We start from the raw sequence: 25991 nt of genomic DNA, 5'->3' as shown, positions 1-25991 counted from the left end.
ATCTCTTATTAAGGTCCATGAGCCCCGAGAACCTATCTAGGAGCAGCATGTTTTCAGACAAAACCTTCCTCCATGGCCTTTCAGATTTTGCAAGCTTTGGCTTGCAAAAAAAATGCTGTACCACTTCCACACTTGATGCAAACTTCACAAGCACTGAAGTATGAGAGTCAGCAGTTCCAAACAGCAGAAATCACCATTATGCTCCACAGGAAAATAGATACTGAGTGCTAGAGATGGGAAAGACCTATTGGGGTAACTTGGCTAGTCTCGCTCTAGTCCCTGGTTTATGCTATTATTTTACCCTGTTCAATTTATATTGAAACAAGGCAGCTAAGCTTCTGGTGTCTTTCTGAAAAGAAATTACTGACTGAGGTTTGGGACTTTTTCTGTAATGTGCAAGCCCTATTTGTTTATCCTTACAGTCATAAAAATCTTGTACTAAATACTGTAATCTCAAGCCTGCCAATATGCATTATGTGACAAATATGTTGGGGACTAGGAACCACCTCTCTTCTTTTAGGGTTGTTTATAAAATGATACTACTAGATGGTGGCTTTGACCTCCAGCTTCCTCTCTCCTGATGCCTCAGCAGAAGTTACAAAGCCACATCATTTGAAACTTTCACTTTTGGATTTTGGTAGGCAAATTATGATTTACACTATCTGTAACTATTGGTGGCTCTTGTGCCAATGTCAGAGAGAGGATCCAGTACTCCAACACTCTCCTATTTACAAAAAGACCTTATGGAATGATTTGTCATATTTGCCTGTCCCGATCATGTTAGCACTAGCAAGTTTTAAGAGCTAAGAACAGCTTTGAGCTCTCTGTGATCCTCCAGTGTGACCTTAGCTACAGCCTGGTAAGGTCTGGACTTTTCATCTGATGCTTGTTCAAAGCCATTTTATAATGAAATTTAGCCATTAAGGTAAACATTGGGGTATAAGTTCATTAAGTATTTGTCTGCAGTTCAGAGAAAAATGAACAAACAGAACACAAACAGCTACAACACACACTCACAAACATGTTCACAGTCGGAAAATTGAGGGTGAAAATACTACTAGGCACATTAGAAGGCTGCTTTCTGAGTTTTTTTGATTGGCAGGCTTAATTAGAGTTTAATGCAATGTTCAGATAGGCATTAACAATACGCTGTGCTTAGATCAAGGAGAATGAAAGGCAGCAGCAAGCAAGCAAACGCTCGAACAAGCAATCATTTCTGTAACTTACTTTTGGGTCTGTGAACTTGAACTTTAGCCTTCCCACCATCTCCAGCCTGAACAGGTTCCAAACAACAGGCTCTGTTCTGGCAGGATGGGGAGCAGAGGGCACAAGACAGCACTCATTTCAACTCCACAAAGCACAACAAAGATTCTCAGTAAACAATAGGAGGCAGCATTTTTTTCAGCTTTTTTTATCAGCCAAGTTGCAGCAAAACTATGAATACATTAGCCTGCCCTTGTGGGACTGCTTTTGTTCAGTCAAAAGGACCAAGAAAGAATGGGAAAAAATGAAAGAAAGCATGAATTGGTGAAAGAGAAAAAAAAAAAAAAAAAAAGAAAGAATAGCTGCCAAGTGAACAGAGAAACCTAGAAAGAAAATTAAATGTAATTGCACAGGCAATTCATTTTTCTCATGGCTTTTTTGCATCCTTATTAATGAAGCTGGGCTACAAGAGGTGCTTCTGGATGCTTCACTGCCACCAACAAAGTCAGTGGCTGAGGAGTTTGTGGGGGGCACTCAATCCTTGCACAGGTGTTACATTTGCTTTTCTAGGGTGCACATTGAGTGCCTGATAAATTAATACTCTGACTATCTATTTTGATTTATTTATAAATGGGAATGTAGAGAGATTTTAAAAGTACTAATTAAGGAAGCAATCAAGGATTCACACTTCAGGAGAGAAAATGTAAAGTGTGAGGCACTTTAGGAATACCTGAAATATTTGTTTAATTTGCTTCAACAACTCCCTGCAAAAAAAAATGATTGCTCTTATTTGAGAGGCAGCAGCTTGCTGGCAAATGAAAGAACTGAGGCAAAGTCTAATGGAGCTGTTTTCCAGGAGCATTTTCTGATTTCATCTACAGCATTTAATAGAACAGAATCCAAAAAATGTCCTGACACCTTGCTAGAGGGAGGCTTAGATAACTAAGCCTTGATCCAAATGCTGACTTCCAAAATGTCAATGCTCAACTCCCATCAAATCCTAAAGACATGCTAGTGTCTACCAACAAGATAGTCTAGATATTCTTTTTCCCTCCTCTAGTGAGGAGACTGCCTAAATCTCAGAGACCAAACAGCCTGGCAGCAGCCTCGCACGTTGTTTTCCATCTAAATAATCCACTGAACCATTCTTTTGCCTTTGCCACAGGCAGGCCACATGTAAAACAAATTTAACAGTGCTTTCATGATTGCCTTTCTTGTGTAGCCAAAACCATTTTAGCAAGGATCGGGCTCAGTGATGCTGTCTGTTTGAATCCAGGTCCTCTCAAGAGAAGTGAGACAGCGCTTGGTCTGCTGGCCCTTCTGGGCAGCACTCAATATCTCAGTATCTCTTCCTCTCTACGTAAATAGTTAGTTGGCATTATAAAAAAGGGAAAAGATTCATTGCTGTATTTTCCAAGATGAAACAGGTGTTCTCTTTGGCATGGAAGACAAAGGATAAAGCTTAAACTATATATTTCTCCTAAGCATCTGTCAATCTCATGGATCCACATTCTGGGTTTCCTAAATTACTCTCTCAGGCAGTAACTGTTCTCACACGTAACAGGGGAAGCTTAGGCCCTAAATCAGATGAGCGTTTGGTATTACAGTAGCTGCCTAATGATTCCATTAGAATCATGGATGTGACACTTGAGCTAAGGCTCCTTGCCAAATCTAGCCCCTCACAGATATCACTCTTGACAAACTCCCCATTGTTCACACATTGAAGAGCAGGAAGAATGCTGGACGTCCTCTTTGTGTTTCTGCCAAGTAATCTAGACCATGCATTAAGAAGACTACTGGATTTTTACATCAAGATGCTGCTGTTTGCTTTATCCTTCCACCATGGGTGAACAAGAAACTGCTACACCAAACAGGCACTTGGGTTGTTACCTCCTCTCCCAGCAGGAACAAAGAAGTGATGTAGATGCCATAGTTACCCATGGTTTCAGCCTTCCGGGGTTTGTCACAGCACAGTTGAGGGTAATCAGTGCTGGTACAGAAGCTTTCCAAAGTGAGTGTGGGGCGAAGACCAGGCTAAACTAACTGTACCACAGGAGACAATGAGAGGAGGGAAAGGAGATTCATCCCCCAAGGACGCTGATGGCTTCCAACAACAGAACGAACAATCTGGGGTTTTTTGGATGTACCTTGTTTGACACTAACAGAGTTCCTTCTGATGCAGGTGAATGGCCTCTTGCTGTACCACCAATTACCATTACCTCAAGACTTTTTGTCGTCATGGTAGTCATCCCACTTTTGAACAGCCCTTCTAAACTTAATTTACCAGACAGTCACAAAACAAATTAAAATCCCATTTCACATGTATTTGGTGTTTGGTGCATGGAAATGAATGAACTTCTGCTGATCCTCACCTGCCTTTCTCACCCTGTCAGGATGCTTCTGGAGTGCCAATCACTACACTTGCTAGGAACTGCATCCTCCACTTTGGACAGCACAATTATCTCTTGAGCAATCAGCTTGTGACATAACAAGCATAAATAGCAGCAAGAAATAAAAATCAAAAGCCACAATGTTTTCACACAGGTGCCCCAAGTTGCCAAGCAAAGGAAACCATAAACTTCTAACAGATGCTATGCTGGCAGAATTGCTTCCAAATAGATACTCTTTTTTCCAAGCAGCATTGGTGTTGAGTGTCCTGATGGACTGGCAACACTCAAGATAGAAAGCAGAATGATTTAAATGAGCCAAGAAGAATCCAAATAGTCCACTAACATCACCCTGAAGTGGCTGATAAAGGGAGAAAACATGAATGCTTTCTCAAGAGACACTGCAGACAGTGAACATGAATTCAGGGAGATTTATGTACAAGTTCCACCTGACTCCTGTTTCAGCTGTGACTTGGCTCCACTTTGGCAGCTCCACAGCTCTGAACACTGATCAGTGTGAGGCACCCTCTGCACACTTAGTTTCCCTTGCTATAAGGCTCTTCTGCAAGATGAAATACTGTCCCAACTGCTTTGCATTACTGTTCTCCTTAAAGGAAGCATTCATAAACTAATAAGTGAGCACAACGACAATATGCAGGTGCACTTCTTTGCTAGGACAGGAGGTGAGTCCCTTAGGCTTACACACACACACGTTACAGACATTGTGATGTACTCAAAAATGATAGCCACCAAAGCCTTTCCAGCACAGACAAATCCATCTTATTTGGCCTCCACCTGACCCACCCTCACTCCACTCATCAGGACGCCTACCAACACACAGATGTGGATGCTGTCCTGCAGAGTGCTTCTAACTCATATCAATTTTACCTGAGTGGCCTTAGTCACAGCCCATCTCACACAGATGATGCAGACAGGCATCAGGGAAGGTGTCAGACCACACATGATGAACACCAGCTTGTAAACTCATTCCAAGAAAAATGGTACTCTAAGGAAATTAAAGCTTTAGCTAGCAACTATTTATCTTGTCAGTAATGGAGATGGGTGGATAATGATTAAATTTGGGTAAATATAAATCAGTTACACTCAATTAATTTAACCTGTGTACATTATAAGTAAGAGTCAGCATGGATCAAAGGCAGATTATGAACAACTTCCAGGGTGCATGCAGTGACAGAAAGGACTGTCAGTAATCTTACTGCAACACCAAGCCAGGCAGAGGTCCCTTTGTTCCAAACCAGATTCCAGAAAGTACTTTAAGAAGGTGAGGCTGTCTCAAAGCATTCTTCTAGTAGCATCTAGTAGAACCATAGCACAAAATATAACAAGGGATCCTTGCAGCCTCCAAAAAAACCCAACTCAGCTAGCCAGGTTTCTCCCAAATTTTCTGGAGTTCTTGGTTTGCTTAATGTCTAAATGTAGACATGGACAAACAAGAACACCCACAGCTATATAGAAATCTTGCTTGAATGAAGAGGTCTGTGATGTGACACCTCCTTTAGCAATAAAGGAAAGCTGTGATCTTCAAGAGTAACCTGATGCATTAAAAAAAGACTACAAACTACTCCCTAGATGAAGACTTCATGTTACATTTCTTCAATTCCCCTAGATAACAGCCCTTATTTCTCAGAAGAAGTTTAATATGTCTAATTCCCACTAGAGTCACAATGGATCCTGGGCACAAAACAGGAGCTGTTCCTTAAATCCTGAAGACTGAAATCCCAATTTTACATAGAAATATGTTAAGCAATAACAACATGTTTCCAGCTGGAAAAAAAACCCTCACCATTAGCCTTTTTGATAACCCTGCTTGTTGCTGAGGCAACACTTATGGTGTATGCGCTACCCATAGCAATCATCCCATGGCAGCAGCCGCCCGTTATGGCTGGGAGCAACTTGAAGGCTTGAGGATTGATATTTTGCTAACAGACCACCCTGAACCACTCCATTCCCCTTCCTCACTAACACTGTATTGAGGAGAAACTTCCTAAAGCAGCCAGCAGTGAAGGAACATGGGAGAACACAGGGAATGCCAGCTTCTTCCACTGGCCTTTTGTCTGTTAATGAACATGACTGTCAGCCGGGTAATGAACTTCCATTCCCTGGAGCTTCATCCAAATATCCTCCCAGCCCATGTCTATCTTGTTAGTAGTCTAAAAGCCTGCCAATGCTATGCCCTTTTATTTGACTTCCAGGAAAGCAGCCATCAAGCTACTTCTAGGGATACATCACAAAGACACCTACTGGGTTTATGAAGCACCATGTGTCAGCAGGTTCCTGGGACAGCCCTTAAGCTGCCACCTGTCTGGGCAGGCCTGCAGGTTCAGCCGCTCCTGCAGGGACATGGTACTGGGCTGGCAGTGCTCGGAGGGGCTGGCTGGGTGGCAGAGACATCCAGGAAATCACTTTAGTGGTTATCAAGGGCCACATGCACTAATATGCTATGCCCGGAGCTCCCAGCTGTTCCCCTCACAGAAGGCACCCATTGCTGTCGGGGGTGACATCTTCCCTCCCTCACAGGCCCAAGCTCTGCCTCAGACCCGCCTTGCTCGGGGCCACGGCACTCCGCGATCCCCCGTGCCAGCGTGGGCCTCCAGGCCTTACACCGGGAATGCCACCTGCCAGGATTGGTGGGCAGAGTTTGTGGCGACTCCATGGCCGATAGAGCCCGACACCCCCAAAAATTGCACCCCAAACATGCTGCGTTCTGCAATGCACACACCGACACCCAGCTTCGCCCTCACAGAGACTCCTCAGGGACTGCGAACCCGCTCTGCATCACCAGGGACTCGCTGTGGCTTCGGAACAAAAAATTATCGTTAATCTTGTTGTTAATTATCTCTGCAATTGGCATGGCTTTTCTCAGCCATGTCTGGCCTGAACATCAGGCAACGTAGCAACATGCACTGTTAAGTCCTTTATTATTTTTGTAGGGTAAGTTCCTCCTGCAGCATCGCTATCCTTTTTGCTTCAGTTTGCTTCTTACTGCTGATTGTTGTGTCCTCTAATTTCGTTCTTGCACATCAGGGAATGAGGATGGTGCATTCTCCGATGGCAAAATCCATCAAGGAAAACTCTAGGGGAAAACCAGTCTTTAGTGGTGCCCTTTTTTATTGTACTAAATGAAGGCTACGCTGATGCTATTAGCTGTGCCACAGCTTTTCTGTGGAGTTGCTTGTTTCATGACAGCTGAGCTCAGGCATTTTATTCAGCAAGCTCCTTGGGCAGAGCTGAAACAGCGGTATCTGCCATGTGTTTCACCCCCTTGTCTTACACAGGTGAAGGTGGCCAGAGCTCACTCCCACCCCGGCCACAGCAGCCAGAGCCAATCTTGCAGCCAACAATACTGACAAGGGAGATGTAGAGGCACCTTCCTGCCCATGCGAGGGGAGAGCTCGGGACAGGAACTGTGCTGTGCCTCCGGAAGGGGATGTCAGTGCAGGTGACTGCAAATGGCAATGCTAAAGTGTTTGCAGTGATTTGTAGAGATGGAGGCTGCCCTGAGCTATCTCCAGTGCAAAGAACAATGACTGTGCTTTCCTGGGATTTGAATCCAGAGCTGCAGTGATGCAAACCTTGTGCTTGTAAGCTTTTATCAGCTTGGTTTCATACAAAATTACATTCCCAATCAAAATGCCAGCCAGACCCCAATTTTAGCAGTGTCCCTGGACATAGGTGTCCCGTGGAGAGGTGGCTGTGGAACACTTGGGGACATGAGCGTTGTCCTCCGTTCCTCTCTATTTTGTAAAGTAATGGACTACTGCATCTCCTTGGCATGGTCCTTAGGGGCTTTAGAAATTAGGCTTGTCAAGAAAGAAGTCGAAGGCCCTAGAGAGCTGTCTGATGAAGAACAAGCGAGTTTTTATGTGCTCTAAACCCTCCCACCCAATTTCTCTGCTGCTGCCAGGCAGTCCACCCCTTTCAGCACACATTAGCAAACATCACAAGCCTATTGGAAAAAGTGCTGGAAATGAAAAATGAAATGTACTCTATTTAGTCTTCAATTAAGGAAGAAGAGTTTACTCCATCTCTCTAGGGCAACAAAAAACTGGAGCAGAGTGTTAGGTTCATTGAACATTAATGATCTTTTTCTATTATGCTAAATTATTGTTTCCTTAGCCAGTGATCAAATACAATAGCTTTATTAAAGCCCTTTTCAGTTAGAAAAAAGAAAGTGCCTTTCTGCAGCAGTGGCTCTTATGAATGACAAAGGAGCAAGGGCTCTACAACGGGGTGATTGTTGGAAACAAGGGAAACAATGGTCCCTGCGGCTCCTGCAGATGCCCTCACCTTCCTCTGCCCCAATAACAGAGACATCGAGCTGCCTGAATGAGAAGCTAATTTCAGCTTGGTGCTCACCTCTGGCCTCCTCTACTCTGAACCAGGCACAGCTGAGCAGGGCTCTGGTGCTGCTCTGCCCACGAGTACTCAGAGCTTGCCCAGCAATAAAAAATATAAACCCTCCTGAAAAGGCATTCAACACATGACCCAGGCTGGATGAAAGTGTGTGCTTATGGCAATGAAGAACAAGTGCAGGCTGTAATAATGCAATCTTATGGGGAAAAAATTAAACTGAAGCAAAATGAGTCAGTTTTGGTGCAAGTCTATGAAAGCAATGCTACACTCTTTAGACAAAATTAAATACAACAATTTTAGAGGAGATCTGTGGAGGCCACAGTCCAATGTAATTACAAAAAAATTGATGTTCTGTTACGTATGTTGTTCCTGAAGGGAAAGGATATGAAGCCACGGCAAAAAACAATAGATATAAAAAAATAAGGTTGAAATTAAGTTAGAGAAACATCGCAAACCACTTTTGAAATGTATTTATTTATACCACAGCCCAACTGTGTCCTTCTCTGGTATGATAACACTCTTGTGAGATGATTGCCTCTTACAGTGGCTCAGTATTACCCTGCGTACTGTGCATAAAATCCAGGTGTTTGCACTCATCTGCTGCAAGAGAAAAACACAGCAGCAGAGGTGTTGTCTCCAGAAGTCCCTGAGCAAAGAGTGGCAGTGTGTTCCACTCTCCCAACCTGCTTGCCCTAGCTGGATGGGCAGCTTGGCCCTGATGGGTTATTCAGCAGTGGGGGATCCACTGGCAGTACTCGCAGACATTCACCTTCACAGTGCTCTCCCATGGCATTTAAAGAACCATTGCTACACCTTCTGTGGCACAACAAATTTCTTACCTGGGACACAGCTCAAATCTGAGTGGGAAATGGGAATGAAGCATGTCCCTGGCATGGTGGGAACACATGGAGGAGGGGAGGGAGTGTGGGCAGAGGAATGCTGCTGAGCACATGGGGAACAAGTCTAGCAGCTTCCCTGGGGGGCACAGGAGTTGCTTTATTTCACCAGGATACTTCTGAGCTATGGGAACTTCAAGTTTCAAGTAGTTTCTTCCTGCCCCAGTCTGTCTCTGTCTGGGAATCCATGCCATAGTGCCCTCTGATGTTAAATATTCTGCTTGAAATCTACCTGGTAAAAGGGAGGATCAATAGGCTCTCAGTTTTGCATCCATGGCAACACATACTTTACATATCATTTTATCCTGAACAAAGGAAAATTAAAGACTTGAGGTTTTAGAGAAGGAGGGGAGGGAAGGGAACAGGCTTTGCCTCCAGGTGCAAACCTGTCATACTGAATCCTTAATGCAGTGAACTTAAGAAAAGTGTTGATAGAGCAAAACTTGAGAGTCTGTGAGGAGAATATGAATGCCAGATTTATTTCAGCAGACAGTACTCACAGTCTAATGCAAACTAACAGTCATTGGCAACTCTCAACAGACAAACATTCAAACAAGTTAGTCTCAAAAAGTAATTACAGGAAAAAAACACACAATACCTCACTGAAAAAAAAAAACAACCTACCAAAAGAACCCCAAAACCCAAAAAACCCCAACCCCATAAACAAACAAAAAAATTACAACAAAACCACCACCACCGCAACAACAACAACATAAAAACTTATCAAGCATTATTAAATATTTATATTTTGGACTAATAATATTCTAAACATGATTCTGATCTGACTTCTACTGGTAGAAAGCTAGAAAATCAGTTTTCAAGCTGCAATGGTTTAAAACAAAAGAAGGTCCTTCCGGTATTCCTGAACCCTGGAAATTTTTGTTAATACTAGGTGACATTTGTGACAAAATTGTATTTGATATCTGATGACCTACAGAAGCCTCACCTATGTGTAGTGATTTAAATTCATTCCTTCCTCTTAATAAAGGTTTTAGTTTTGGTTTATTTTCCAAGCTCAGTTATTCTGAAGTTGGGAACAGTGATTAAATTAGGTAGTCAACAACATAAAACAGCCTAATTTTCTTCTGCTTTCTCCCTAGGGTTTTATTTACACAAATAGAGTATGAGTAAAATGCATAAAACTATGTATTTCTTGTAAGGTTTAATTTTAGAGTCATTATGATCCACGCAAAGTGCAAATTCCTACACCAACAGCAAGGCAGTGGAAAAAACATTTCCTAGTTGAATGTCTATCCAAACCCACATGAAAAAAGGGCATTGAAATACCAGATCTGTTCAAGTCATTATCATGCCCCCTCTAAGTGAACATGCCTGTGCTAATGTATAGTGTTGCACTGACTCCTCCAATCACAAATTTTCAAATTTCAGCTTTAAAGCTCTGCTCTTACAGGAGCAGCTTGGAATCAGGTGTGCTGTGGGGCTGTGTGTGCCCCTGCTGAGGCAAAGCAAACCCATTTCATGGCCAGGTCAGTGGCAGGTAGGAGTGGACACTGCCTGCTACAAGAAGCCCAGAGACAACCCCAGAGGGATGAGAACATCACACTGGACTAATCACTGTGCAAGCTCCCACCTGCACATTGCAAGCCTCGCTTTCCTGGGTCAACAGTAGGTAGAGAGGAAAAGCTTGACCTGAATGGCTTCACCAGCACAGAGCTTCTTCCTGGTCTCCTGTATCCGAAGATCCCCTGTCTGATTGCTAGCAAAGGCAGACACAAAGAGCAGAGTCTTTGCAGAAGATGTGTGCAGTTAATACAGCATTGCTGGGTAAAACCTCATCGATTTTATAGCATACCTTAAAGCTATGTATTAAGCCATCTTTCCAGGGTCAAGATCCCAGAAGACAATGGATGTAGGTATGTGAGACACTGATGCCACATTCGTGCTCATTAAGAACAGGAAGATCTGGTCTAAATATGGAGGTAAAGAGAAATAATTCATCTGGATACTGAGGAGTACTTGAAGCTGGGTTATTCCATTGAATTCACATCACTGCCCTTCAAGGCATGTGTCACACGAGGACTTCAGGAGAAATATGAGTCAAAGATGTCACAGTTTTCTTTTACTTGCAATTATGCAAGGATGAAGCTTGTATCTATAATCCCTCTTCTATACCCTGAAGCCTGTCTGGCATTCTTGGGAAACAAGGGGAGCTCTTCAATGTGGCTGTGCTGCTCCATCAAGGGCAGAGGTGCGGGGAAGCCAAGCAGCAGGAGCGAGCTTTCTGCTGGCTCCTGGCAGCAGCGCAGGCAGCCTGAGCCGCCAGCTGCCAGCTCTGGGGAAGTGGGTCCCCGGAGGGCCACGAGCAAGGGCCCCTCCTGCCCATGGCAGATGGTGAAGACTCCCGCCAGTCAGCAGCATTGGGAGCGCCACTGAAGTGAGAGAGTGCTGCTGCCTGCACAGCATGGCTGGTAGAGAAAAACCTGTGTCCAAGTCTCGGCCACATGGGTGCAAGTTATGCCTTTGGTCACTTTCCACTTTCAGTGCTGGAGCTCACCCATCACTGGCCTTGTTTTCCTGCTAATTTGGGTGCTCTGGTTCTGCCAGTGCCATGCAACATCCTCTCATGATTTCTTCATACCTGTTTTTCTCTTTGTAACATGAGAGCAGTAAGACACATGCCACAAGAGCACAGTGATGCCTAAGTCATCTTCATAAAATGCTTTGAATCCATCATGAAATGCTCTGCAAAAGTTCAAAGCTCATCATCAATATTACCACTGAATTTATTGTCTCTGAATGGTCCATGTCATTATCATTAAGCATGAATATTATTCTTTATTATGCATCCATGCTATATCTTAGACTCTTTTCAGTTGTTCAGAGATGTTGGAAATGCTTTTCTTGTATATGCCCTTTCCCAACAACTTCAGGAAGATGTATGCACATCTGAAATGTTAGAAGTCAAAATTCTGTAATTTCTAATGCACAAAAGACTCCATCTGGCACACCTATATTTTTCAGCTATTATGCAAACGGAGAACTGAAATATTAACAAGCTTTGCGAGTAATTCATATCAGGCAGGATAATTTTTAAAGTTTTTCAGTGAGTATACTTTTCTTTCTGAGAAAGAATTCTCTTGATGACTCTGAACATACTGAATGCTGAAATTGAAAGAAATGGATGGGTATCATTAAAATGACAGCAGATTGAAAAATTGCAATGAGGAAAACACTTATTTGCATTTCAACATAAAAGAGCATGTCATGTGTTTCTTACCACCCTAGCTGGTGTTTCTGGGGCACCATGTGTGTGGGCAGGTCCTCCTAATGCAGAGTAGCAAAGAGAAGGGAGCATGACCCTGGGGCAGGCAGACTTGTATAACATGTACCAGCATGTGTGAAAGTCAGAGACACCTGAGAACTTGAAGTGAGGTGTGGACACCAGCAAAAATTGCCTGGATAGTAAAGAAAAGGAGTTGAGCACTTTGAACTTAGTGAGGAGTCGATACACTCCAGTTCTTTTTCCAGATAAAATGGATTTAAGCATTTTTACTGCCATCAGAACAGATGAGTTTGATGGAGCCTGTTCCTCCCTGCTGGTTGAACTCTGCTGAGCCTCTCGCAGAAGCAGCCATCCCACCTCTATGTTTTGGCAGTGCCCCTATTCCAGCCTTGCCATTGGCAAGGACTGCAAAGTTCAGCTGAGCTGCTCACTGCTGCAGCCTTGACTCACAGGATGTGTTCCTTCTTCCTGATGGATCCTTCTTCTTTTGCTTCCCACCTCTGAGGTCAAACCATGTCTCAAGAGGAGCCTTAGCTGCTGAAGTGCTGAAAATGATCCTGGTAGGGACCAGCACCAAGTCTGGAGCAAGAAGATACCTTGCATTAGCAAATTTACAGAAAACAGGTTTTTTGCCACTTGGCAAATCTCTCTTGCTAGAGATCATGTGTCAGGTTTCTCTCTTGTGTAGGAAGAGAGCTGTGCCTGTCCCAGTTCCTGGCCCCCAGCACAGCTGGTGGTGTGGCCAGCCAGAGCACAGAGCTGTGACATGGTGCTGAGGCAGACAGGGTGACTGGTCCTGGAGGAGCCCAGCTCTGCCCTCTGCACCAGCTGCCACTCTGCTGACACAGGGTTACACTGGGGTTAGCACAGACCTTGCAGCTTCATGGGCCACCTGTTTTGCTCCTGCCTAAATTTGCTTTGGCTTGTTCTGTGACTCCAACATCTATTTTCAAATGAAGAGGGGGGAGGTGAAGGAGGAGGAAGGGAGATCATTGTTTGGGGCTGATTCTGTGGGTTTTCCTCTCCCAGTGCAAAACAGAGCCTCTCTAACACCTGAATTCACAATTCACATCAGTTTCTGACACTGCATATCCAGCAGTGATCTACATACTAACCCAAACTGTCCATACACTCACAAAGCACCAGTACATCACCCATGAAGCATCCAAGCCTTAGATCCATACTTCAGTAAGTAGCCTATGTGTACTATGCCTCTTTGATCAGAGACAGCCTTCCTGATGTCACCAGAAACACTGCTAAGACAGACGGGGTTGCTGTGCTGTTTAATCGGAAATAGAAGTTGTCACATGAAGCAGTTGTCTCTTCTGCCTTCAGCATAAAGGAGCTAAACCTGACAGATTGAAAGAGGAAAAAAAAATGTAGCCTGTTTGTTAAGATTCACGAAGAAAAAATCCTAAATATTCTCTTTTATACAATATGTGATTAATTTTAATTATTTGTATAGATATAGCTTCATTTCAAGGAATACTGATTGTAGTTACTGCACTGCCCTGATTGTGTAGGAGAGGTTTAGGAAATGAAACTGCCTGGAGACTCATTATTGACAAAAGCTGTCTTGTTTATGTACCTTGACTGGGAGGAGCAGCATACAAGTAAAATAACTATCTAGACTATTCACTGATAAGTGAATTACGTTTCTAATTTAGTTTTAATCACCTAAAGCATGAATAGAAACCTAAGGAAAAGTACGTATTTATTTATTTTTATGAAAGAATGTATCCTTCCCTGGAGATATTCAAAGCTATCTGGACACAATCCTGAGTAACATGCTCTAGGGGACCCTGCTAGAGCAGGTAGGTTGACTAGATGACCTCCAGTGGTCCCTTCCTACCTTACCCATTCTGTGATTCTGTGATTAAAGAAAAACAGAAGCCAACCCAGGAGCATCTGTTTAACTGTATCAGCTCCAACCACTCATCTTCATTGTTTTTATGAGCTAGAAGATGACGGCTTCATTTTTGGCACAGCCTAAAATATTTCTTGCTAGAGGAGGTCTCAAAACCTCCTGTGATCCTGACTCTCACAGCCAGCTCTGGTTAGCTGGGATCCCAGCAGTCTGCTGGGTTAGTCAGCAAAGGAAGGAGCAAGAGGCTCCACTGTCAGTTCCCCTTGTTTCTAAAAGCATTCTCAAATAACACTCATTGTGAATGTACTCATTACCAGTTTTTGCATCCAAATTGAAGGGAAATTCATGTTCTTACGCCTGCAGGGCTGTAAATCAGAAAATCCTTTAGTGTGTTACTTGCATTTAACAAATCACAAACAGAGGGTTTAATTCTGATCTGTGGTGGCTGTCAAACCAGGAGTAACTCCTCTGGGCAGCTGCCTTGCCGGGTAGCTGCCGTGAAAGGAAATAATACCATTAATATCCTTCAGATTGTTGCATCCAGGTTCATCCATAATCTGTGCCACCTTACTTTGAATTGCACTGTGAGAAAAAACCCAAAACATAACTCTTTTTCTGATGAGCAAATCCTGTACATTTTCAAAAAAATCCTGAAGCAATTACCTGCCCTTAGCTTGTATATAGTAAAGGACATTGAAAACTTTAGGGGTGATAAAGGTGACCCAGCTAAACTAAAGCAAATTAACTAACTGCAATCACTTACATAAATTCTGGAAGCAGACTCCTGGCTTGCCTACAAGAAATCATGTATGGCTAAAAAATATTCATAACAGCAGCTTGAAACCATAGTTTATTAATGCCCTTTACCCCACAGCAGGACACAAAAAGGAAGCTGGCAAAACAGAGACATTAAAAAATTATGACTTTTCTGACTGAAACATACATTATGCAGAAATACACCTCCCTTATTTTGTGCTGGGGTTGGAAATAATGATAAAAAATGTGTTTCTTCTTTACCTCATTACTGGGGGACATTTTGGCATTGCTATCACTTGAGGTAAATGGCTTCACTGCAATGCATTTTTTAAAATCCCACCATGAGGGGAGAAGGCTTTTGGCAGATGGCGGAGTTTTCTAGGGAGGGGTAGGTGGTGGGAGGCAGTGCAGGATGGACATCAACACTTGAAACACTTGAAAAGTTCCTTTTTGCTTTCTGGGAGATACTATTGCAAATAAAGCCCTTCAGCTACATTTTAGTCGAAACAGAAAAATCAACTCAGACCATACAGACCAACAGTAACTTTAACTCCTGCACATACTTTTGGGGAACATAAGGAGCAGCCAGTAGCAGCAGCAAAGAGTCCATCCCAGACTCACTCCTCACACAAAACCACACTGATCCCAAACTTCTTAATCCTCACCATCACACAGTGTAAGATCTGAGGATGCTCCAAAGTTGACAGCATCCTCTAGTCCAAATAGTTTGGGAAAACCTTAACTGTTACATACTTGGATATTAAGTTATATAATTCATTCTATGGCATCAAAAGAGAATTTTTAGTGAACTGCTCAAAACTCAGAATGGAGCAAGTACTTCATGAGTTTTGGCAAATAATACTGAATTGGTTAAATAAAATGCTGAAGGCAATAGAGTTCATTATTTACATAAAGGATACATAATGTTACACAGGCTGAAATCCACCAGATAACAAAGACATGTAATGAGAGATTTTGAAAATGAGCCTATTCTTTCAAGATCACTAGATGCCAATGGTCTATGCAGGGAAAAGGCAAGTCCTCTGTACCAGGAGTGCCAACAATCTCCTGGTACATGTTTTTCTCCCTGTTCTGTGACACAGACTGCCTCAAAAGGGCCCTTTTCAGAGGCTGTTCCACAAAACCTGCCACAGAAGGTAGAGAAAGGGGCTGTCGGTGGGACACTATCTCTGCAGCCATCCAGTTTCATCCAAGGATGTTTGCTGCTTGGTTCCAGCATCTGGATGGAATTTTTCTGCTTTAAAGTGCCTCAACATCTTCTTTTTCTTTTTAAATTTTTTATTCCTTTGACTATTTCTTATAAAACACATTCTGCTGGATTGACACCAAAGACTGGCCTGACAGTGTGTCACTTTAAAAAAGCCCAGGTGACAGAGACCAGACAAGCATGGTGACATCCTGGCAGTAAAATTTAAATCTCCCCATCTTAATTGTCCCTGTGACCAGCTTGCTTTCTGTTTGTATTCCACCTGAAATCCCTTTACCTGTGTATCCCTCCTTGGGATAGAGATTGGAAGGGTCTGGATCTTTGAGATGTCTGCTCAACTTTCCCTGCATCAGCAATCACTGCATTTTGCAGTCAGTCTTCCCTTGTGTTTGTTTTCTTGCAGAAATGGAGCAAGTGCCACACACACAAACCCCTCAACCCACACCCCCCAGGAAGTGGCTGAATAGCAAATCATGCAAAACCAGACAATCCATTTGCAGTGTCAGATCCTCTTTGATGTCCTATTATTGTTGTTCATCCTCCAATAGTACAGCCAGAGCTCATTTCCTTGAGTGCAACACTGGTTTGCTTTCAGATGGGATCAGCTTCCCTCATCTGCACAGCTCCTTTCACACCTGCACACAGCAGCAGGCTCGATTCACATAGGCTTGTGCATCTTTCCCATAAACTCATCCAGCACTGGAGCAGGCAATGGAAGCCCCAGCACACAAGGATGTTAAGGCATCACAGGTATAACACCTTGTTCCTGCTCCACACCCAAAGTACACTCAGATGTCCCTGAGTGTGGGATTGATAATGTTTGTTGAAACACTAGTTGATTCACAATAAAATACACGAGTCACGCCATTGGGAAGTAACTTCTGCTCTGATGAGCATACATTGCTTCAGAAGGGAGAGCTGTATTACCACCCAAGCCAGCAAGATAAAAGGTTTTCTAGGTCACTGAGTAGCAGGAGCTTTGTGGGTGCCTGGGCAGGCACTGCTTACTGTGCAGCCCAGCCCCTTCTCCTGGGAGCTTTGCCACATTTAACCGAGGAGCTCTGAAGGAGTGATTAAATTTCATGCTGCGGTTGCAAAGTAGGAATAACATGCAAAATGGGATTAAGTTTTAATATAATCTCATATCTCACAGTCCTGGACCACCTAGTAATGTCAGTGAGATAATTCTAAGTTTATTAACATTAAAAAGGCATCAAACTTCAAAGGGAAAGCAAAAAAATATGCCGGCAATGTCAAGAGCATGCTGTGTGACCAGTGAGTCTAAGTGTTACTAACTATATTTTCACTGTCTTCCAGGGGCCCCGAGCTGTTTCCCCAATGTTTGAATGGGCTGACACAGCCTCAGCAGGGCAGCGGAGCGTGGCACCAGAGGTCAGCACAGCTCCATCCCCAGGGCAGCTGCTTTGTGTGAGAGGTAAGGGAACCCTGCATCTGGGAAGACCTTTCCAAGCTGTGAAGGAAATTCTCAAAGAGAAGTCCACACTGGAAATAAATCCATATTGGAAATTCCTTCAGATGCAAGCAAACAGAAGCAAAGGAGATTGGTGCTGCAAACATTGTTGCTTTTTTCACTAAGCGGGAACCCCACTGAATTCACAGGCTTTGCTGTTTGGTGCACCCTGGGTGTGCAGTAGCCACTGCAAGCACAATTTTGATATCCTTTAATTCTCAGAAACTGTGAACTCGGTCCTCCCTTCACTGTGCTAGTGTTTGGAGATTCTGTCCCAGTGACTACAGACTCAAGCTGGGTGTAGCAGCAACCACCTACAAATAGGTAACCCTACAAGCCTTCTCAGATTCCAATGCAAGAAAAAGTCAGGGGAGTCATTCTGAATTTAACTGGGGAAACATACAGAAATACAGAACTGAGTGCAGTGCATTTAAATACATTCTCTCTAGATACTTTTTCCTGGTTTTTTTTTTTTCTGTTAGTTTTTGTTTTGTTTTGTTTTGTGTTTTTTGGGGGTTTTGGTTTGGTTTTTTTTTTCCCCTGAAACTTGTGTTATCAGTTAAGCCCCTAGGTCTCCTACCTCCTTTACTTAGTTAAGCACCTCCTGTCTCACATCTGGGACAGACCCAGACCACATCTGGGCTGTGACCACCACCCAGCCTCTTCAGATGTGTACAAGAGGCCACATTTGACCAAGGCAGCAGTGCAGCTCACCCTGTCATCACATACTTTATGGAAAGCCTGTGAAAAGCAGTGGGAAGTGCATCCTTAAGTGTTCTGCTGAGTGAGGTCTAAAGCCCTAAAGCCCCATTCTGACACAGGTTGTGCAGACAATTCCTTGAGCCTCAGGTAAAGTGCTGCTGACAGCCAGATCCCGCAGATCCTACTACTGACAACCTTCAACTCGCAGCTTTCAGATCCTGAAGTCTTCCTGCTCTCAATGGCCTTCCTTGCCTGGCTGATTACTCTGACTCAAAGGAAACTCTACTGGAAATAAGCAGAGTTAGATGAGTGCCACTGAAATTACACCACATCAAGTTTTAGAGTTTCATCCTTTGGTTCTGCAGGACAGTGAAATGTAAAACAGCATATATAGCTAAAATACCATGCAAAAAGTCTGTGAGACCACAATTTACAAAGCACTGTTTGCCTTAAAGAAATCACACAGAAAAGAGTAAGTTTGCCTTAATATAATTCAAAAGTTTTTAGAGAAGATATCTGCACAAGAAGAATAAAATAGAGTAACAAAGTGAAGTATCATCATCCATCTGTGCTAGTTTTGTCCATTCTTTTTGAATGAACACATTTCCCAGGGCACTGCTTCCCTAGCACAGCATCTCTAGTTTCACACCAACCTACAACTACACCATTTTTGAACATGTAACTTATATATAACTTGAGGTAGTTACCAGTCACCAAATAGGATATCATGTTTCTTCATGAAGGAGGTAATTATCTAGGCTCTGGCTCTAAAGACATTGCAAATGAGATTTACTTCCCATTAGCCATCAAAGCCACAGTTGTGCCATAATTATAGAAGTACTTTTAACAGAAATAAAACCTTAGATGTTTGTAGCACAGCAGTTTGCTCTTTGCAGTGGTTTAAAATGTATGCCAGCAGTTTATTATTTAAATATATTTTCATGAGGTGAATGTGACAGAAACTGCTGCATTCGAGTTACAAAGCAATGCTACAGAAGAATTAAGAATTACAGTTAAGTTGTGTATTATCATGTAAATGACAAGGGAATGTCACATGGGATTCTGTGCATTGTTCGTAGAGATAAATGCAGTGAACTATAAATACAAGTTCAATAGAGAGCCTTGACAGTTCAGCAGCTGAATGAAAGCTAGTCTTGCAGGCTGCTGGGACATTTTGAAATAAATACTCACACACAAAGATGCAATATCTAACATATCTAATTAATCAACCATTACTTTTGCTTGTAAAACTGTTGCTGTATTAAAAATAATAACTACCCCCCCAAAACCCCCAACAACACTGTAATGGCCAACGAAAATTGTCTTTATGTGAAGTTTATTCTAAATAATGAATATTAATAGACCAAAGACCTCCTGCAGGTAGGAATGCACAGCTCTCCCTGAGTTCAAGGGAGGGTTAGTGCTGACACTGAAAACATCACCTACTTGCCCAGTAGCCACTGGGGCATGCTGCTGCCTTCATCAAGAGCTGCCTGTCCAGATGTAGAAGAGATTATGCTGCTGTTTGATTATAACAGGATATATACTGGCATTTGGGGTCTAAAAAGGATTAGTTTATCCTTTGTCCTTATTCTGGCTGTTATTTCAAGCCATACAATGGCCACTTCTATGAATACTGGTACTACTGGTACTTTTAAAAAAGCAAGCAAGAGATGCCAGTATTTTATTTTGTATGTTCACTGCTAGTACTTTGCCCTAGAACAGAACTTCAGTAGGAAAAAAAAATCAGACCCCACCAACTATTTCAGCACGATTTAAAAGCTTTCCTGTTCTTTAATTCTGCCTCCATCTCCTCGTTGCAAAGATAACCAAAATGGAAAAAACAATATGAACACCACTGAAAGCAACTGCCATGCCTGGACATGCCTCTGGAGCAGGAACAGCTGACATCACCTGTATCAGGCTGGTATGCAGTCCCAGCACCCAAAAAGGCTGACAGCAGCTAGCCCACACCAGCTCTATCACATTGCTGAAACTAATTGCTTCAGCTATCTTGGGGTTAGCCAAGGCAGCCCATTTCAGGCTTTGAAAACCAGATTAATGTCTATTCAGCTGAAGCACTCACACTATTTTAGCCACTTTGAGAGCTTTTCCTCTTTCAGGAACACCTAAGAATGAGTGTAGTATTTGAAAATTTAACTCTACCCCTCCTTGCTTCAGAGGGAATGAGTAAAAGTTCATTCTGTTCAGTGGAGTGAGAAGCTGTGAAGTGGTGGCGTCCATAGCGCATCAGGAAAGACTGAGGAGATGCAACTTCCCTGTCAAAGCTCAGGCAAACATCCAGGCCACAGAAGGCAAAACATTAACACACTTTACTGAAATATCAGTTTCTTTAGTATGTTACAGAAAAGTTTATGAACATATATAATGTACATAAAAGGCAGACTTTGTAAAATAAAAAGGTCTTCTATAAAAAAAAAAATATTAAAAAGTCAAAGTAAAGTGCATGATACAGTTTTTTCTTCCGCTTTAAGTATTGTGTCAAAGTCTTAGCACGCAGAAATATTTTTTTAAAAATGGGAGATCTTCTTGTGCCACCCATTAGTCAGTTACTTTACTGGTGAGATAAAATTATGATGGTGATGATTACAAACAAAACCTTAAGAATCAGAACAGTTTAACCCAATGAATCCACAAAAAATCTAAGAACAAAGGGAATATGGGCTTCCTATACATTTCTCATCAACAAGATCTAACAATCAGTGGAAAGGTTCACTTTCGTTAAAGAAAATTGGTAGGAAACAAGTTTCATAAATAGGGCAGTTTGGATAGTTAGGGGCTCCCCTATTGTGCAATCAGTTCTTGGTCTATGAACATCAACATTCATACTTAAATATACCATTGCGAAAGGAGTAATATATAAAAAAATGTTCCGCCTGCCTTCGTTGGAAGGAAAAAATTTACTCGACCCCGATACAGACAAAAGACGACTGCTTTCCTATGGAGTCTCTTATGAGGGCGAGTGCACGACGAGAGTTACGGAAAGCACTGAAGATGCTGAACCCTGTCATTTTCCCAACTCTGGGGGCAGAGTCCTGGAGTGCAACTGGGCCGTAATTATACCGATTGCCCTCCGCATCTTCAGCGATCCTGACAAAGCGAATTAATCGCTCCTCTCGACAGCCCCGGCAGGCAGGTAGCCCATTATTTCCCCCGTCTCCGGCAGTGGCAGCGACTACGGGGCACCGAGGTGGCCAGGCTGGGTCAGCTCCGGCCCGCGGCAGCTGCCGGGCGAGTCAGCCCCGCTGCCGGGCGAGTCAGCCCCGCCGCCGGGCGAGTCAGCCCCGCTGCCCGGGAGCAGAGGGAAGCCGGAGCGCTGCGGCCGCGCGGGGCTCTCAGAGCACGGCGGCCTGTGCGCGGCAGTGGGCGATGTGGCGGTGCACGAAGTCGACGCGGGCCTGCAGGAGCTCGGCCTGGCGCTCGGAGAGGAAGCCGAGGCGCGCCCAGAGCGGCTCCCGCGCCCGGTAGCGGCGGCGCAGCTCGGCGGCAGCGCTGCGGCGGCGGTGCAGCTCGGCCACCCGGCGGGCCGTGCCCTCGCGGAACACGCACACGGAGCGCAGCAGCGGCTCGTTGTAGGGGTCCCACATGGCGAGGAGGCGGTAGCCGTGCACCAGCCCCGCCTCGTTGTCCATGAAGACGAGCCCGCCGTCGGGGGCGCGGAGCAGGTTGCTGGTGGCGCGGCGCATCACCCCCGGGTCCCACTGCAGGCTGAAGAGGTTGCTGACCAGGCGGTCGAAGTTGGCCGTCAGGTAGTCGAAGAGGATCAGGTCGCTCCACTGCACCAACTCCACCAGCTGCGACGGCGGGAGCCCGGCCAACTCCCCCGCCGACAGCGGCTGCAGCCGCCGGCCGGCGCCCGCCTCGGCGCCCCAGGGCGCGGGAGCCACCACGGCGGTGAGATTGTCCACCCAGCGGGTCAGGCTGACCACGGCGCCCTCGGCCCAGTGCGAGCCGCGCAGCTCCTCGCGCACCGGCTCCCACTGCCGCCCGCGGGCTTCCACCAGGGCGAGGGCCATGGGCGGCAGCCTCTCCTGCATGCCCAGCACCCCGGCCAGGTGATACGAGAGCGCCTCGCCCTGGATCTGCTCCGGGTTGATGCCGTAGCGGACGCAGGCGCGGCTCCCGTCCGACAGCAGCGCCAGCCGGTTGGAGCTGCGCCCGCAGCCGCCCCGCTCCAGCGAGGCCACGCGGGCTGCGCGGGCGGCCGACAGCCACGCCGCCGCCTCCTCCGCCGCGAAGCCCGGCGGCACCTGCTCCTCCAGCTCACGGCTCCAGAAGATGCCCCGCTCCACCGGAGAGGCGGTGTCGGCCGGCGGCTGCGAGTCGGTCACGGCGAGCCGCTCCTCGCCGTCCCGCTCCTCCCGGTCCGGCGGCGCCGCCGCCACCCCCAGCAGCGCCCGAAAAGTTTCCTGCCCGCCGCCGCCGGACTCGCCCCGCGCCGCCGGGGAGCGCCCCCAGCCCCATCGCCCCGGGGGCTGCCCGGCGGGCGGGCGCGGCTCCGGCAGCGCCGCCGCCTCCCGCCGCAGCAGCACCGTCCCGAGCCCCGGCAGGGCGCCCCGCAGCAGCAGCCCCAGCACGGGCAGGGGGCCCGGCGCGGCCCGCCTCGCCCGCTTCATCCTGACGCCGCTTCACTCCGCTACCGCGGGACGCGGCGGCGGTGCAGCCCCGCCGCCCGGCCGCTCAGCGCAGCGCTGGCGCATGGCCGCGGGCCGGATCTGCCGCCCGGGGAGCGGCGGCGGGAGCAGGCGAGCCCCGGCGGCTGCCCCACACCGTGTGCGCCCGGCTCCGCCGGCGGCCGGGAGACACGGGCACCGCACCACGTGGGGGAGCCGGGGGGGCGCGCCCGGCCCGCCCCGTCTCCCGGCGTGGCCCTCCGCTTAAAACGGCGATGGCCCGCGCGGTGCGGGTGGTGGTCCCACACGAGGCGGGGGAGCCCCGTCGAGGAGGCAGAAGGGTCGCGGATGGCGTGAGAGCAGCGCCGGTCGCTCAGTCCGCGGGAAGGGAGAGCGCTGCGGCGCGGGCGCTTGGCCCGCTGGTTCCTCCTCGCCGCTGCAGGCAGCACAAAAGAGCCTGCACACCGAGGGAGGAAAGCGGGGAGGGGGAAGGGGAAGAGGAAGGCGGCGCGCACGCCAGCGGGGCCGCCCCCCGCTCCGGTTCACGGGCGACCGCGGAGCCCCGGGCGCGGCCGCGCCGCCTCCCGCCCACGGCCGCACGGCGGGGTCGCGCCGCGGTCAGCGGCAGAGCGGCACCCAGCCCCTCCGCTCCATCACCCCTCAGCCCCAGCCCGGCGCTCGGGGCCGCGCGGGGGCCGGGAGCCGGCTGGTGCTTGCACAAAGGGACCGCTGCGAACACGAGCACCGCGCGGTGCACGGCCGGTCAGACACCTGTCCGCCCGGCAGCGGAACCGGACCCACCCTCACACCGCTGCGAGATGCCGGGGCTCACTGCCGGGCAGGGCCGCCGCTGACCGTGGGCGGGGTGAGACCCCACGGAGCATCACCTGTTCTCCCCGCTCCGGTGGGAGCCCGCCTGCACGGAGGGCAGCGCCCTTCGCGTCCTTGCACACCGGGATGTGCACGGTGCTCGAGCACCAGGTGTGTCACGGAGTTTGCGGACCAGCTTTTCCTGGCGTTATAATCCTCTCTCCCGAGAGGGGTTAACCCGCCTCGCGGGATATCCTACCCGAGGGAAGGACAGCAAGCCTTTCTTTTCAGGTTGTGTCCCTGTGAGGTGTTTAGAAGAGCAGCTATTTCTCTATTCCCCATTTAATTTTTTCTGCCTTCCCAAGGCAAAGAAGCTTAGCTCCGCTGTTTCTGTATTTTACTGGGGACCTCTCTTGGGAATAACACGTTTGTGAGGAGAGCGAGATTAAACACCTCTCCATTCTGCTATCATTGCCGTGGCTATCCTCCAAAGTAGTTATTGGAGTTGGATCAGCGTAGCAAAACCACTGCACGCAGAATCTTAAGTACTGCAAAAGAAAAAAACAAAACCTTTTTTGTCCCCTGAACTCTTTCTGCTCTCTTGAGGTATCTCAACAGCTCCTAGTTATTTAGCCCCACCCCAGTCTTCCAGGTTGGATGAAATACAGCTTATTTTCTTTTAATACAAGAATCAGAGAATTCTTTCTTTTTCAGAATTTTGTTTAAAACGTTCAAACTCTCCTAATGCACCTTGACAGCACGCAGCACACAGCTCGCCTACCACAAAAAAAACCCAAAAACCCAAACAAAAATAAACCACCATAAACAAACAACGCAAAGAAAAGGAGAAAAAGCAGAAGTTGAAATCGCTGTCTTTATTCCCTGTTTTCTGCCTCAAATTCCCGGGCAGAGCGCGGCGGGCGCCTCCCCGCCGCTCCGTGCGGCCGCAGCCGTGTCGCACCAGCACCTCCTGCCGCTCCCGGCTCCGCGCTGCACGGGTAATAATGCTAATGGGAGACACTCACCAGCCTGGCTCCCCTCGAAGGCAATACAAGCTGTCGAACAATCCTCTTGCCACCCAAAAATTCGGGTCTCGTGCTGTTCCGACCCTGAAGCCTTATTGCCAGATGACGCTTTACACTTTTACCCTTTGAAGCCACACGAGCTGCGAGGTGAACACCGGGTATGTGATTTGGAGCTGGTGATTGCTGCACTTCACAGTGGTCGATGAGAACAGTACCATTACTCAGAGCAGGAGGCTTTTATCCAACAGTATTTTTACCAAAGAAATGACACAGAATTGCCTCTGTTCTCTGCCACTTTCTAGCTTGAAATAAGTTTTCTTTAAGAAAACTCCTAGCTTGTTGGAAAATTCCTGAAAGCAAAAAACTAATTTTATTCCATAGGTAGGTTGGGCATGTATTTTGCTTTATATGAATTTGTGTTTCTTTCAGGTGAGTTATGCTTCTACTGAGCATCCAGCTGCCAGTGTCTGCACTGGGAATTCCTCCTGGAGAAGAACCATTGCCATGGATAAGGACAATAGATTTCCTGTTACTAAGGTGGAGATAACCTCCAAGTTATGCACAACATTAATTTCAATTACGGCTTGCCTCTTGTAAGCTAGGAGGTTAATCAACAGGCTATACTTTGACTACACTCTTAAATCGATAGCTGAGAAAACATCACTTCCCCCAGATACTCTGCCTCCTAACTGCACTCTTTGAAAGGAGTACAAACCAGAGTTTAGCTCAGCCAGCCCCCTGGCTAATAATCCTGCTTACAAGCTGAAATATTTTTAAAACCAGACAATTGGTTGAGGGTTAAACATCAGCCAAGCTGTTTAATTTACAGCATGTTAAGCATTCCTGAAACTGTGATCACTGATATATTTGGGTCAATCAGATGTCTTGTTAGTGCTTTGCAGACATTGCAATGAGCAACTCAGAGATAAAGGAGAAAGTCTCCAGGCTTCACAGTCCTGTACTGGGGGAGTGCTGGCCACTGTCCAGGCCCAGAATTCTAGCAAGAAGAAAGATAACAAAATAATTTCTGGCTTCCCAATGTTGTTTCTTATATTAACTTGATTTTAGCTGACTGGCAAAGCTAGGCTCACAGAATACCCGACTGCTGGTGTTTCACATGGTTTCATTTTGGTCTAGTGAAGGTTTTATTCCCCTCATTCCCCTCCTGGCAGCCCAGTACCCAGTTTCTAAATGGTGAGGGGTACTGTTATTGCAGGCAGCAATTCCTCCCAATAAAGGCAGAGGGAACAGGAACTTGGAAATTTCTCCCCTGTGGTGAAAGTTAGTTTGCATTCAAGACAAATGCCAAACTCTAATGGGCTTTGAGAGGATTAGGATTGTGGGGAAGCAGATAGGGGCTTTCCTTTTCTGGACACTGTACCTATGCTGTTGTT

The 25991-nt window shown here is 46.3% G+C and overlaps 1 protein-coding gene across 1 annotated transcript; it reads right to left on the bottom strand.

Moving 5' to 3' along the window:
• Positions 1 to 19079: 19079 nt before the first annotated feature.
• FJX1 (four-jointed box kinase 1) lies at positions 19080 to 22765 on the bottom strand. The gene has a single exon (XM_005522394.2). It carries the CDS (start codon positions 22763 to 22765, stop codon positions 21485 to 21487), a length of 1281 nt encoding a protein of 426 aa, XP_005522451.2. The 3' UTR covers positions 19080 to 21484.
• Positions 22766 to 25991: the final 3226 nt, after the last annotated feature.

The sequence above is a fragment of the Pseudopodoces humilis genome, chromosome 7 (genome assembly GCF_049639895.1).
Source record: "Pseudopodoces humilis isolate 2021_Gansu_Grassland_sample_001 chromosome 7, ASM4963989v1, whole genome shotgun sequence".
Classification (NCBI taxonomy): Eukaryota; Metazoa; Chordata; class Aves; order Passeriformes; family Paridae; genus Pseudopodoces; species Pseudopodoces humilis.
Note: the sequence above shows the minus strand (reverse complement) of the source record. Positions and strands in the feature narration are given on the sequence as shown.

Coding starts and splice junctions, on each gene's coding strand:
- FJX1 (XM_005522394.2), bottom strand. CDS start 22,765: ATGAAGCGGGCGAGGCGGGCCGCGCCGGGCCCCCTGCCCGTGCTGGGG.